This window comes from Mustela putorius, unplaced genomic scaffold, assembly GCF_011764305.1.
Source record: "Mustela putorius furo isolate JIRA1106 unplaced genomic scaffold, ASM1176430v1.1 tig00003853_pilon_pilon_pilon, whole genome shotgun sequence".
NCBI classification, from domain to species: Eukaryota; Metazoa; Chordata; class Mammalia; order Carnivora; family Mustelidae; genus Mustela; species Mustela putorius.
In genome coordinates, this window is record NW_025422005.1 from 62,378,835 (window position 1) to 62,392,528 (window position 13,694).

Below are 13,694 nucleotides of genomic sequence, written 5' to 3' on the forward strand. Positions count from 1 at the left end.
TGAATGGGGCTGTTTGTATACCAGACAACAGAATGTACCCATGGTGTTATCACGGGAAGAATGAGAGATTTCAGACTTAATCTAAAGGCAGCACTGGTACACCTTCAAATAAATAATCCCAAACAACCAACTTGGCTTTTTGCAGAATTAGAATACTAATTCTGCAAAATACTGAACGCATATTTGTTTAGAGCTGGGATATCGCAGGCATGTAACAGTAAATGCTAATCTACATGCTGATGGTTGGCAAGAGAAAACAAGCATGCTGATTATTATTTCATCTAGCAATTTATTATGACATACAAGTACCAGAAATCAAAGTCAAAGCTAAGCAAAACCCAGCTACCAACAGCATGATTTTCTCCTCATTTTTACCTATTCTGCCCTGCAAACCCCTTCCTGATTAGCAGGAAGCCTGGGAATAGAGGGTGAAAGTAATAATAAAAGAGACCTGTGAACTACTGAATAGTTTTTACATGCCACACAACTTAGAGAGAAGCACCAGTTGAGATAAGTACCTATTTCCCCAGAGCATTCTAAAATATCTGAAGCTTACATGATGCAGTGGTGAATGGCGGTCTCTAAAAAAGCTTTCTGCTTTTGGAAACTGGGTAGCAGAAATACCTGGTGTGGAAGAAGTTGGCATAGCAACTCTGCATTGCAGTGGTGAAACATAGAGTAAACAGGTGAACAAAACAACGGCTTCAACGTGCTTGCTCCTCTACAGAGTGATTATGTCCTGTAGAACATTTTTAAGCTTCTCTTTTTAAGCAGTACAAACTCTTTGGTCTAATAATTGAATACGTTTCAGTTCCTGAATAGGAAAGGATATTCATGAGTCATGGAAATATTTATTTTCCATATTTTCTCTACATAAATAAGGTGAAATTTTGGCTAAAAATAAGTCATTTCCCCTTCAGAGCAGATACAATTTTCCAGTGACCAGAAAATGGTACCAAAACTAAACCTTCTGTGCTTGTTAAAAAATATATTTCAAGGGAAAGAATTGCTTACCTTTTGGCAATAGGCCCCTTGAAGTTAGGATCAAATGTCCTTGGGTTACCTGCATTTAAAACAAAGACTTTTTAAGCATGTATACCAAAGAAATCGCAAATAAATATATATGAAATATGAATAAAGAAAAATCTACATCTTGGCTACTGTCCAGCACACTGTTGAATTCATCCTTTGGTCCAGGGAAACATCAATTATGCCTTGGCTACATCTGCCAGTCCTTTCCCTCTCTCCGATAAGAAGCAAGACTGGGAAGATTTAAGGACCATAGTCTATGCATAGCATACACATATCTCCCACTGTTCTATGTGGAAATATTATAGATTCCATTCAGGGTAACAAAACTTGCAGCCCTTCTGCTCTGCAAAGCCATTCTACCATCTGCCATCACCAAGTATTGCTGAGTGCTCACAAGATGCACAGTATAATAGAGATGCCTGCTTATTTAGTTCTCCCCTTTTTCTCAGTAGATAAGGCTTTCCTTCAAGAAGTTGAAATATGGGACGCCTGGGTGGCTCAGTTGGTTAAGCAGCTGCCTTCGGCTCAGGTCATGATCCCAGCGTCCTGGGATCGAGTCCCACATCGGGCTCCTTGCTCCGCAGGGAACCTGCTTCTCCCTCTGACTCTGCCTTCCACTTTGTCTGCCTGTGCTCGCTCTCGCTCGCTCTCTCTCTGACAAATAAATAAATAAAATCTTTAAAAAAAAAAAAAAAAAAGAAGTTGAAATATTAGTTGGGTCTGCCACACTGGCTATATGGTATATACCAGTCATTATTATATTATATAAATATTATTTTTAATTGAGTTTTTGAAGATCCTATTGGCAGGCTTCATGCCATCTGGGGAGATGTCATTTATTACTGCATCATGAATATGATATGCTATCCCTGTTTTTAAACAGGACAAAGTACACACAGAATGGCCTTTTCCCGTGACATGCATTGTGTAATGAGACCCAGGACACTAAGTTCTGTAAAATCGTCTCTGGTCAGTGACCTGTATTTTGCAATCCCAAATCCCTGATGCCTCTTTCCCAACCTAAGCATTCCCACCACTTCCTCTAGGGATTTGTCCCTGTGAGAAGGACTCATCCTGAAACTAAACAGAGCATTTCAAAAGGGACTGGCAAAAATCCCCATGTGTCAGGAATCCAACTCTGCCTGTAAATGGGGACATGTGTTCTGAGGACTCAGAGGGCTCTTTGGTGTAATCACAGGCTGACGAAAAGACAACAGGAAGATAAGGGCACACATGGAACAGAAATCTAAGAGTCAGTGAATATTTATAAAGAACCTATGATATGTCAAGAGCACCAGCATCTTGGAGACCTTAACTGGTGGGACAAGATCAACATTTGAGTCATTCAACAAATACTTCTTGAGAATCTTTATTTACCAGGTCCTGTTTTGTAACATATGAGCAGTGAATATACCAAATGAAACAATTAATCAAGAACTCAAATGTGTGGTTATCTGCCTTAAGTGTTACAAGAGTTCTGAGAAAGTCGGTTTCATCAAGGACTAGAACAGTCAAGAGGGTCTCATTCAAGGAGTGAGATTATGAAAGATTAGAATAGAACAAGAGGGAAAAGAGAAACACTTTGGGTGGATGAAACTAGAATTCTGTTAAATTCACTAACTATTTATTGATCACCTGTTATGTGTTCTGCATTAAAATATACACTGCAGGGGATACAAGATTACTGAAACAGTCTCTGTCTTCAACAAGCTAACCAGTGGGGAGAGAAATAAGAAAAGTACAAGAATTGCTACAATACAAAGCAGAACATGATATCATAAGAAGGGTACAAAGAAAGTGTTAGGAGAGTTCTAGGGAAGAAAAGGTCACTTTCAGTTGAGATTAGTAAGGAAGGGTTCCTAGAGCCACAACATTTGGGAATGGAAGGGTGTAGTTTAGACCTGTAGTAATGAATGAAGTCATGTAGCAATGAATGAAGGTAGATATGATTAGTATGGTTGTGGGGATGGTGAAAAACTCAGTCTGACTGGGGATAATAGGATAAGAGGAGGGGGAAACAAAGCTGAATAGACACTACAGAATCAGACTACAGAAAGCCTGAAAAATTGGGATGGAATTTATTTTATTCATCCTAGGCCACTGGGAGCCATACAATGATTTTGAACAAAGGAATGACATGGTAAAAGCAGTGCTTAAAGAGAACAATCTACCAGCAGTATACAAGTTGTAGGGCAAAATGCAAAATCAAGGAGATCAACTTTGGAGTCTGTTGTAATAATAGAGGTGAAGTAATGTGAGCCACTGCCCATCTGGTGGCAGAAGTGATAGAAAGAGAGATTCAAGATTCATCACGAAGCAGTTGTGTGGCATAGAAGCAATCATTTCACCTCTGAGCCTTGGTTTCCATATTTGTAAATGTGGATAACAACAGTGCTTCTGCCATAAAGTTGTTATAAGGATACAATGAATTAATACATGCAAAAGTGCTTAGAACAGTGTCTGGCACTTAGTAAGTTGCCAGTGAATATTCATCATTAGTCAATGTAATTACATGAAAAAAACAAACAGAACTTCATGAATGACTTGGAGGGTAAAAGAAATTAAATATGGTTTCAAATCAAGTGACTACAGACCAAGAACCCATAATTCTCAATCAGTTTTAGTCTTTTGCCTAGACTTAAGGAAAGATTAATGCTACTGAAATAGTTTGGGAACATTAGCAGGGGGAAGAAATTGCAAAGTTGCTAAAAGAAAAAGAACATGAGGTTGATTTTGAAGTGACATCTGATTGTAAGTCCATTATTCATCCAGAGTTAAGAAACTGGAATCTTGGGTCAAATCTTGAGATGAATACGTGGAAGTCACAAAGTTTGTATCATGAAGTGATGAACTCCATAAAGGAGAACTTCAGGATCTGTCAGTTATAATGTTATTATAACAACAAGAACAATAGTATTTAACATGTTTTTAGCATTAAATGCTAAGTGCTGTTCCAAGTTCTTATTAACCTTATTATATAGGTAGACTGAAAACCATTATTAGCCTATTAAGAAAACAAGCCATAGAGAGACTAAGAACGTATCCCACTTGGGATTACCACTCTGTCTAGCTGGCCATATCTTACAATGCCAATACTTGTTTCTACTTCAAGGGGAAGTATATAAAATACTTCCTGTTTGAGATGGTCTATATATACTTCAGTGCTGGGTTCTCTGACACACCGTCAACTTCTCTTTTCCTGACTGCTTGTCTGATTTTGCCCAACTGGGAACTGACCTCTTCACAATTAAGGGTAAAAGGTAAAATCAAACAGTTATAGGATGGGAAACAGAAAAGTGACATTCAGTAAAGTGAAAGAATTGCAAGAAAGAGGGAAGATGATAAACTCCACAGAAAAATGATTACTAAACGAATGTTTATTTGTATCTGGGACTACTATAAGTACTTCGCACATGCATCTGCCATTTTGCACAATTCCACAGAGAAAACAATGTGAATGATACTCCCTTGCACAGTGTATGTTATCTAATGCTCCATAATTCTGTAAGGTGTGTCATTGTTATCATTCCATCTTACAAGTGAGGAAATTGAAGTACAACGGGTGAGCTCATTTGCCCTAGTCCCTCAGCTAACAAGAGGTGGAGGTGGGACTGGAAGGCACATGGTCTGACACCCAAGCCTATACTGAGCCACTTGGCAGGAAGTTGCTCACTGGTGATCTCAGAAATTCCACAGATGGGTGGGGAGAGGAGGCAGATGAAAAGGGATTAGCAACTTACATCGTTCTTATTCATTTTTTACATTAAAGATAGGCAAAACTGCTTTAAAAGTATCTAGGCTGAAGGGACACCTGGCTGGCTCAGTCAGGAGAGCATGTGACTCAATCTCGGGGGTTGTAAGTTCGAGCCCCATGTTGGGCGAAGAGATTACTTTAAAAAAAAAAAAGTATCTAGGCTGGCTTCCAATTTTGGTGTGATTTGTACCTTACAAAGTGAAAAAGTGGATCACAGTGTAAATGAAATGCTGTTGTCAAATCTGTCTGAAAAGCTGACACTTTCTGATTATAAATCCTGGCTGCCTTATATTTCGGCTGAAAATACACTAATGCCACAGTCGAATGATAAGATTTAGCTGATTCCATATAGTAATGACAGCTGGAAAGTGATGACTTCAGCCTGCCCCATGTGCTGGCAGAATTTATATTGTCATGCAAATTTTTTATTTCCTGAAATCAATACAGGCCCTTGCTTTCTCGGAGGCCCTCATGTGCTCTAATTGCATCTCTGGAATAAATAGACTGAAAGGCCAGCTAAGTGAAAAGAGCCACAATGCTGAACTATCACACGGCTTAGTTAGCTGAATATAATTCATATTTCTAACTTACAGAAAAAGTAATTATAATTAGGTAATCATTTTAAGAGCTTCTTGAGTTCATGTGATTTTCAGATCACCAAAACTATTATGACAACAGAGTCACTACAAAATATTCATTATAGAAGTTACACACTTGTTATTATAGTTAACTGTATTGCACAGTGCAAAAATTACACAATGCAATTTTTGTTACTAGAAATCATTCATGATGATTAAGGAAAATAGTCCAGGTAATTAATTCAACTCATGGGTACGGATTTCACATGATTCCGTTGAATGCAAATGGTAAGATAAAGCAGCCAGGCATGCTTGGAAAGACTCTTTTCTTTAAAAGCAATCTGTTTCTGAAAGAAAAAATGGCAATATAACTACCACTAATCAGTTATAAAAACCAAAAATCTGAGACCTTTTATTCCCTCAGGTATATTTTTCAGAGAATGTAGTGTGGTTTAGATATCAAAAAAGAGAGCTCTAAGGTGGGAAAAAGTAGGACTTGGAATTACTACGAATGACCCAGTCAGATAGCTTTCCGAAAAGCAAGGAAAAATGGTATACCACAAAATTAAGTCTTCCCTTAATATTCAACAGCAGCTACCGGAAAATTTTGAATCATCAAATACTTGTTTTACACTTGATTTTTACAAACATGTTTATGGTTCTGTCTATAAGTGAGGACCCGCCACTTCATCTAGGGAAAGAAGTCTCTTTCCTCCAAGTCTTAACAAAGGATAAAGAATCCTATTCTTTGCCATTTCTTATAGGGAGATGTTCCTACTTCTTAGCCCAACACACATGGCCTCTCACAAACAGGCCCCTCTTCCCAGCCTCATCTCCTACCATCCCTCACTTCAAACCTGATCTTCTAGCAATTCTGTACTGCTATGATTTCAGCCCAAATCAGGTGTTTTGCATAGTGCCCTTTGAACAGTGTTCCTTTCCCCTCTTTGTGCTGTTGACAATGGCTAAGGAAATCCTATAGTCCTTAGAAATTCCCACTCACCCTCTAGGAGAAGGACAAGGACAGAAACCTTCTACTGGCTACTGTGCCGGTGGGTGGGGCCTACTTTGATTAGAGACTAATGCTGAGAACTTTCATTTAAGCCCATCCCAACATAACTAATTCCATTTATCTCTGAGACACACATACTTCTGTTACTTGCATTATTGCACTTGGTACACTATGCCTTAAGGCATGTGCTGTGGTAGACAGATGCCCACATCCAAATCCCACAAATTTGTGAATTATTTTAATTTACACAGCAAAAGGGACTTTGTGGGTATGATTGAGTTGAAGGCTATGAGATGGGGAGATTCTCTTGGATTATCTGGTTGAGCCCAATATAATTACGACAGTCCATACATGGGAAAGAAGGAGACAAAAACATCAAAGAAGGAGCTGTGACTGTGGAAACAAGGTCAGACTGATATGATAGAAGAAAAACTCAACTGGCCATTGCTGGCTTTGAAGTTGGAAAGAATCATGAGCCAAGGAATGTGGCAGCCTCTAGAAGCTGGAAAAAGTAAGAAAATGGATTCTTCCTTAGAGCCTCTAGAAAGAAATGCAGCTGGGCCTGTACTTTCATTTTAGCCTACTGAGACCTATATTGGACTTCTGACCTCCAGAATTATAAGATAACAAATTTGTGCGATTATAAGCCACCACATTTGTGGTAACCAGTACAGCAGCAAGAGGAAGCTAATATACATGACTGTTTCTCCTACTAGATGAATAGCTCCTTTAAGACAGACACCAGATCTTGGTTGTTAGTCTAATGCTATTACCTACTTTGGTGTCTCATGTATACATATATAACAGCCACTCAATAGATGTTTCTGTAGTAAATTTTTATTAAATTTCAATGTAATTTTGAATTCATATCTTTAATTTAGATTATGAAGATACAAATAGGAGAAAATCTTGACAATTACCAGCTAATCATTTTAGATGGAATTCAACCTGGATTAAAGGCAAGTTAATAGATTCCTAGAATTGCACTGATGTGAAAAATTACTCCATTAACTCAGCATCCAATCTGTAATGTCTTAGACCAGTAGGAGTTAACAAAAGAAGTAATGGAGACAATAGCCCATACTGGTGAGTAAAAAGTGGGCATCAAATTTCTTGGTATCAAATGTCATCTCTGCCATCTAATAAACTGTGATCTTGGCAGAATTCCCATTTTTCTCTGTGAACTTCCATTTTGCCATCTATTAAATGATAGATAGTAGCAAAAAATATTTTAAAAATAACAAAAGAAGGAAACAATTTCTGCCTTTGGGATGATCATTGGAAGCAGAAAGTTATGTGTAAATTACCCTCATAACCAAAGTAGGTCATTGTAGAATCAATGCAACCCAACTTAAGTCAAATTGTCACAGTGACTATAATTGACAATGGTTCTAGAAAGGTTTCCATGACCAAGCTGGATATGACACTTATGGAATAACTTTTTGGAGGAGAGAAATTTTGAGGATGCTTAAAGGGAAGATTGTACCATGTGGGAACGCTGGAAAAAGCACATGCTCAGCCATAGCAAAGAGTTATTCCTGGGGGAGGAGACATGAGAGCAGTTAGAAGAAAAACACACATCATCCAGAGTTGGAGTAGGATTTACGAATCTCCTCAAGTCTTCTGAGAAAGTAATACAACTAACATGTGTTTATGTACCTGTATGATGCAGAAGAAATAGGAAAGTTAAGGCAGAGGGACTGACAAGAAGATTGCTGCTGTATTTCAGAGATAAGAGGGTAGATGCCTGACGGAGGCTGCAGCAGTGAGAGAGGATGAGGCAATCCCAAAAGCACTGCAGAGGAACACACTTGGTGGAAGTGAAGGTTGTTAGAAAGGGCAGGGCACCATGCTTCATCACCTGATGACGGCAGTGCCTCATGTAGAAAATGATGTGCATTCCAGAAACACATCTAGGGCAAAAACATGACCCCACGTTGGACATGGCAAGATTAATGAAAATGCAAATGAGACTTCTTCAGCACAGATTCATGCCACACAATACTGTGGCAGCATGACCTTATAGTGGTTGTTTTTCTCCCAGCCTGAGTAACTTCCTAAACATACAAAATAATAAATCACCCACTGTTACATCAAGAATGTCCAATCCCCTGCTTTAAGAAAGGGTTTTCTAATCTGTGGAGTTGGTTTCTATATAGTTTGCATCATCATTTGAAATAATTCACTCTATATGAACACAAGTCATTAACATTCAGTTAAAATGTCAACCTTAGAAGTAATACCTAGAAGAAACAACCTCCACTTCCACTGAACAGGCAAAAGAAAACATTCATAAAGCACTCAGGCTGCTTCTTCATGGACTGATTTTATAGGCAGTGCTGAAAGATGCACGTTTGGGGGCATTGGAAATGTACTTCTGAAAAAATGATTTTTCTTGACTACTGTGACAAAGCAGTGAATTTGCACTATAGAACAGCCATGAATTATTGGATAATCACATATCTTCTCAGAATAAATAAAATTCTGAATCAATATTGATTTAAAAAGAGAGTCTGGAAGCAAACAAGAACATGATTTGAGTCTGAAGGTTATCAGCTTGGGGTTTCTAATATTTCTTTCTAGCCATATTTGTATTTATTGCCCAACATGAGGCACTCAAAAAAAAAAAAAAAAGGAGCAACGACATACTCTAATTACACTGGAGAAATTCCTTATTTTATTTCAGTATCATAGGCTATGCGTTTCATTATTACACAGGACGCTATTCCCTTGGCTCCTATAAAATATAACAATTTCACAATCAGAGATAGGAAATGAAGAGTATATTTGCTTGCCCTGAATATAAAAATAAGTGACTTCATCTTGCCTTTCCATCTGCAGAATTCAGGCAATAACACAGTAAATGAATAAAGTTTGGGAGAAATGATAGTTTTCATCATTATACAGATACAAAAATGAACTTCTGTAAAGAAGGAGAAAATTTTTTTAAGATATAGTTGAGTAAAAGACTTTCTGTTGAATTTAGGAATAAACACCACTAAAGAAAAATAGCAAGAATTTGTCAATTTATCACAAACGCATAAAGCAGTTTGATAGCTAGTGATAACATTTCTCCTACTTCTTCATATTGTTCACAGGTTATTGATGAGAACAAAACTAAACTGCACGTCAACTCTGACTTTTGCCACAACTCAAGATGCTGGCAAAATATTCCTATCCCTGGGCCTGAATGTAGGAAGAAAAACATGATTTAGCGCATACTTTCTACCCACAAGACATCATGATCCAACAAATTAAAAGCTCAGGTGGAATACACTATTAGAATCTGTGTTAGATGAATGCCTCTATTTATAAGATAATTGGGGGAAAATTGTGGTAAACTATGTTCTTTCACTAATGGGTCAGACTAGTTACTTAGAATGACAAATGGGGGAATAGCAGACAACAGGGATTACACACAACCTACTGGATGACCCACCCTAACTTGTTATATGCATTCAGAGAAAAGAGAGAGAGATTAAGATTCTTCTTCCTCAGAGCTGGGATGAGGGGAGTGGATGTGTGTTACAGAACAAGATAATCACTTGGAATGGATGCCTCAGGACTTACCTCACTTCCTCCTACAGTCCTGTCTCCTTGTATGGAGTCAAAAATAAAATAGCCAGATTTTATACTTGTAAATTCTATGGAGCATCTGTGAGGAAGAAATGCTCATGAATATTTTTTCCTCACAAAATGGATTTTCCACAAAGAGACTGAACATATTGTGAATTCACTGTCAAAAGAAAACTTTGGTCTTACTTCTTGACCTTCTATATAGATTTGGAGGAGGGAGTGAAAGAATAGGGAAGGAAAATCTAGCCCTCAAGACAAGGGTTTGCCTCATAATCTGCCATGATGGTAGTAAAACAAAACTGTGAAGATAAATCTGCAAGTAAAAGTTTACTTGTCAGCTCTAATTCCAGAAGTATGAGAGGTTCAACTCTCTCCATATCCAGAATCTATAAATTATGGATATAAAGCTTAAAGAGTATCTTTTAAAGAGCACTGAAAAGCTGACAAAGCAATGAAGAAATTCCAGGCCAAAACCTAAGTGAAAGTGGAGACCTGGAGAGAGCAAGATACTACCAAAGCTACCATAGTCCCAAAGATATTTACCAAGTTAGAAAATTCAAGGAACAAGGGGAACAGAAGAGAGAGATCAGAGGTTGATCAAGAGAAGAAATCAAATAGGAAAACATCATTAAGTCAGAACTCCAAAGGGATACACCCTCAGGATGAAACCCACCTCACCCTTACCAAAATCACCTGACACTGAGCAGAAAGATGGGGGAAACACCTTCATTTGAATTTGCAGTGTATGTGAAGTAATCTCAAGTAAGTTCAATCTGTTGGTATTCCTAGGCAGCTGACAGACAAATAACAGACTTCTGATGGAATATATCTTATTCTAAGAATTCTCACAAATAAATTTCCAAAGAAAATATATAGCAAACAATAAAAAAATAACAAATCATATAAAGAAACAAGATACCGTAAAAGAACTAGATATACAGACAACAGAAATAGATCCATAAAGTCTCCAGATATTTACATGATTACTCCCAAATTATAAAACAACTAAGCTTACTGTTTTTTTCTTTTTTTCTTTTCAGCAATAAAAGACCAACGTGAAAATAAATGTGATGAACTATGTTTTTAAAACTACCTGGCAGATTCAGAAATGAAGAAAATTGAATCTGGAAGTGAATAACACAATAAATAAAATGTACAACTCCATGGATAAGTTTGATAGCAGATTGGACATAGCTGAAGAGGCAATTGGCAAACAAGAAAGTAAGTCAAAATAAATTATTCAGAATATAGCATAAAGAAACTAAGAATGGAAATTACCAAATTACTAGTTGATAAAATGAGCATAGGGTGAGAGTTTTAATATACGTCAAATCAGATTTCTAGATTTATTCAAGTACAGTTTGTTCAAGAAAAAAGAATGAAATGAAGAAACTTCCAGGCAAAAAAATAAAAAAAGATTTGCCATCAGTAGAGTCTCATTAACATATATTAAGTATATATTTCTTTAAAAAAAAAAGACTTATTTAATTATTTATTTTAGAAAGAGGGAAAGAGTACATGTGTGTGCAAGTGGGTGTAAGGGCAGAGAGAGAATCTTCAAGCAGACCACCCACTGAGCCCTGGATCCTGACTTGGGGCTCAGTCCCATGACCCATGAGATCATGACCTAAGCTGAAACCAAGAGTCAGATGTTCAACCAACTGAGCCACTCGGGTGCCCCTTAAGTAGTTATTTCTGAGAGAAGAAAAAGTGACCCAGATGGAAGGTCTTTGATGAAAGAAGAAATGAAGAACTCCAGGGGCAAAGAGGAATGATCACTGACTATATAAAACAATAATAATAAAGTCTTCTGGGGTTAAACAAAATGAGAGAAAATTATTTCAATAATAGAATGTAATCCAAAGATAAGGGTAAAATATTAATAAATTTTAACCTCAAAATTGTGCATGCAACAGTTTTTAAAAGAGTAGAACCACCATATATTACTTTGAAAACAGAAGGAAAATAGAATAAGAACTGAGTGAAATAAGCAGAGAGAGTCAATTATCATATGGTTTCACTTATTTGTGCAGCATAACAAATAGCATGGAGGACATGGGGAGTTAGAGAGGAGAAGGGAGTTGGAGGAAATTGGAAGGGGAGGTGAATCATGAGAGACTATGGACTCTGAAAAACAATCTGAGGGGTTTGAAGTGGCGGGGGGTGGGAGGCTGGGGTAACAGGTGGTGGGTATTACAGAGGGCACGGATTGCATGGAGCACTGGGATGGTGAAAAAATAATGAATACTGTTCTGCTGAAAATAAATAAATTTAATTTAAAAAAAGAGAAAAAAGAAAAATTAGCCAATCCAAAATCAAAGAAGAAAGAGAAGAAAAATAAACACAGAACAGTCAAAGGAATGAGAAAGCACAGTGTAATGTGATGTATATTGTTATGGAGCAAATGTTTGTGTCTTCCCAAAATTCATATGTTGAAAGTCCTAACCCCCAATATAATGGTATTTGGAGATAGTGTCTTTGAGCAGTAATTAGATTTAGATGAGAATCCTAAGAGTGGGATTAGTGATTAGTGTCCTTATGAGAAGAGGAAGAGAGATCAGAACTAACTCTCTCTGCCATGTGAGGACCCAGGGAGAGCCAAATTAACTGGTACCTCGATCTTGGACTTCCTACTCTCCAGAATTGCAAGAAATAAATCTCTGTTGTTTAAGCCACCCAGTCTATGACATTTTGTTATAGCAAACTAAGACATACATAAACTCAGATATATTGATACTACATTAACTATAAAGGACTAAATGTGCTTGTGAAAGATAAAAATTGCCATACTAGAAAAATAATTGAACCATATGCTGTATGTATATCCCCCAATAAAGGTTAAAGCAAATGGATGAAAAAGTAAATAGTATGTAAATTTTAACAAAAAGAAAGAAATTATAGGTAATGCCTGAAACAGAAATTAAGGTAAAAAGCATTAGTAGCAATAAAGAGGATCATTTCGAATTATAAAGTCCAATTAACAAAGAAGAGACAATAATTTTAAATACATGCACTTAACAAAATTTAAAATGTAAATGTTTATTTAGAACTACATGGAGAAATAGACAAATCCACAATCATAGTAGGAAATTTTAACATACTTTCTCAGTATTTCTCACTATTATAAAACATTTAAAAATCAGTAAATGTACATTCTCCTCAATAAATGGTGATAGGACAATGGATATCCATAAAGAAAAAAATAATAAACTTGGAGCCCTATTCACATCAGACATAAACATCAATTCTAGACAGAAAGACCTAAAGTAAAGGATAAAATTATAAAGACTTTATGACCTCAGAGAGAGGATTTATTAAGCAATAGTACAAAGAGTACTAGTCATAAAGGAAGTAAGTGATAAATTTAACTACAATGAGAATAAGAAATTCTGTTCATCAAAAAAATAAAGAGAGGGACATGACATCCATAGAGGGTAGCAGTGACAGGATAATATTTAATTATTAATACCGAGGATATATAAAGAACTATAGACCAAAGAGGAAAAGGCTGGTGGCAATAAAAATAAAAGGAGCAAAAGACTTAGGCAGGAACTTCAGAGGAGGAAATCCAAATGGCAAATAAATAATAAAGTAGCATTCAATCTCATTAATAATTAGGCAGATATAAATGAAAACCACAAGAAGAAGTAACTATAGGCCCTGCAAATGCTTGCAAAAAAGGGAAAAGTTTGATAATAGGATATATTGACAAAGACATGGAATAGTGAGAACTTGTACACTG

At 36.8% G+C, this 13,694-nt stretch overlaps 1 protein-coding gene across 3 annotated transcripts in view; it reads right to left on the reverse strand.

Moving 5' to 3' along the window:
- The window catches only part of SLC44A5 (solute carrier family 44 member 5), a 393,241-nt gene that overhangs the window by 176,444 nt on the left and 203,103 nt on the right, over positions 1-13,694 (reverse strand). For all 3 annotated transcript variants that reach the window (XM_004758176.2, XM_004758174.2, XM_045064731.1), the window contains exon 4: positions 1,015-1,063. In XM_004758176.2, the coding sequence (XP_004758233.1) occupies positions 1,015-1,063 (49 nt within the window). The remainder of the gene's footprint in view (positions 1-1,014; positions 1,064-13,694) is intronic.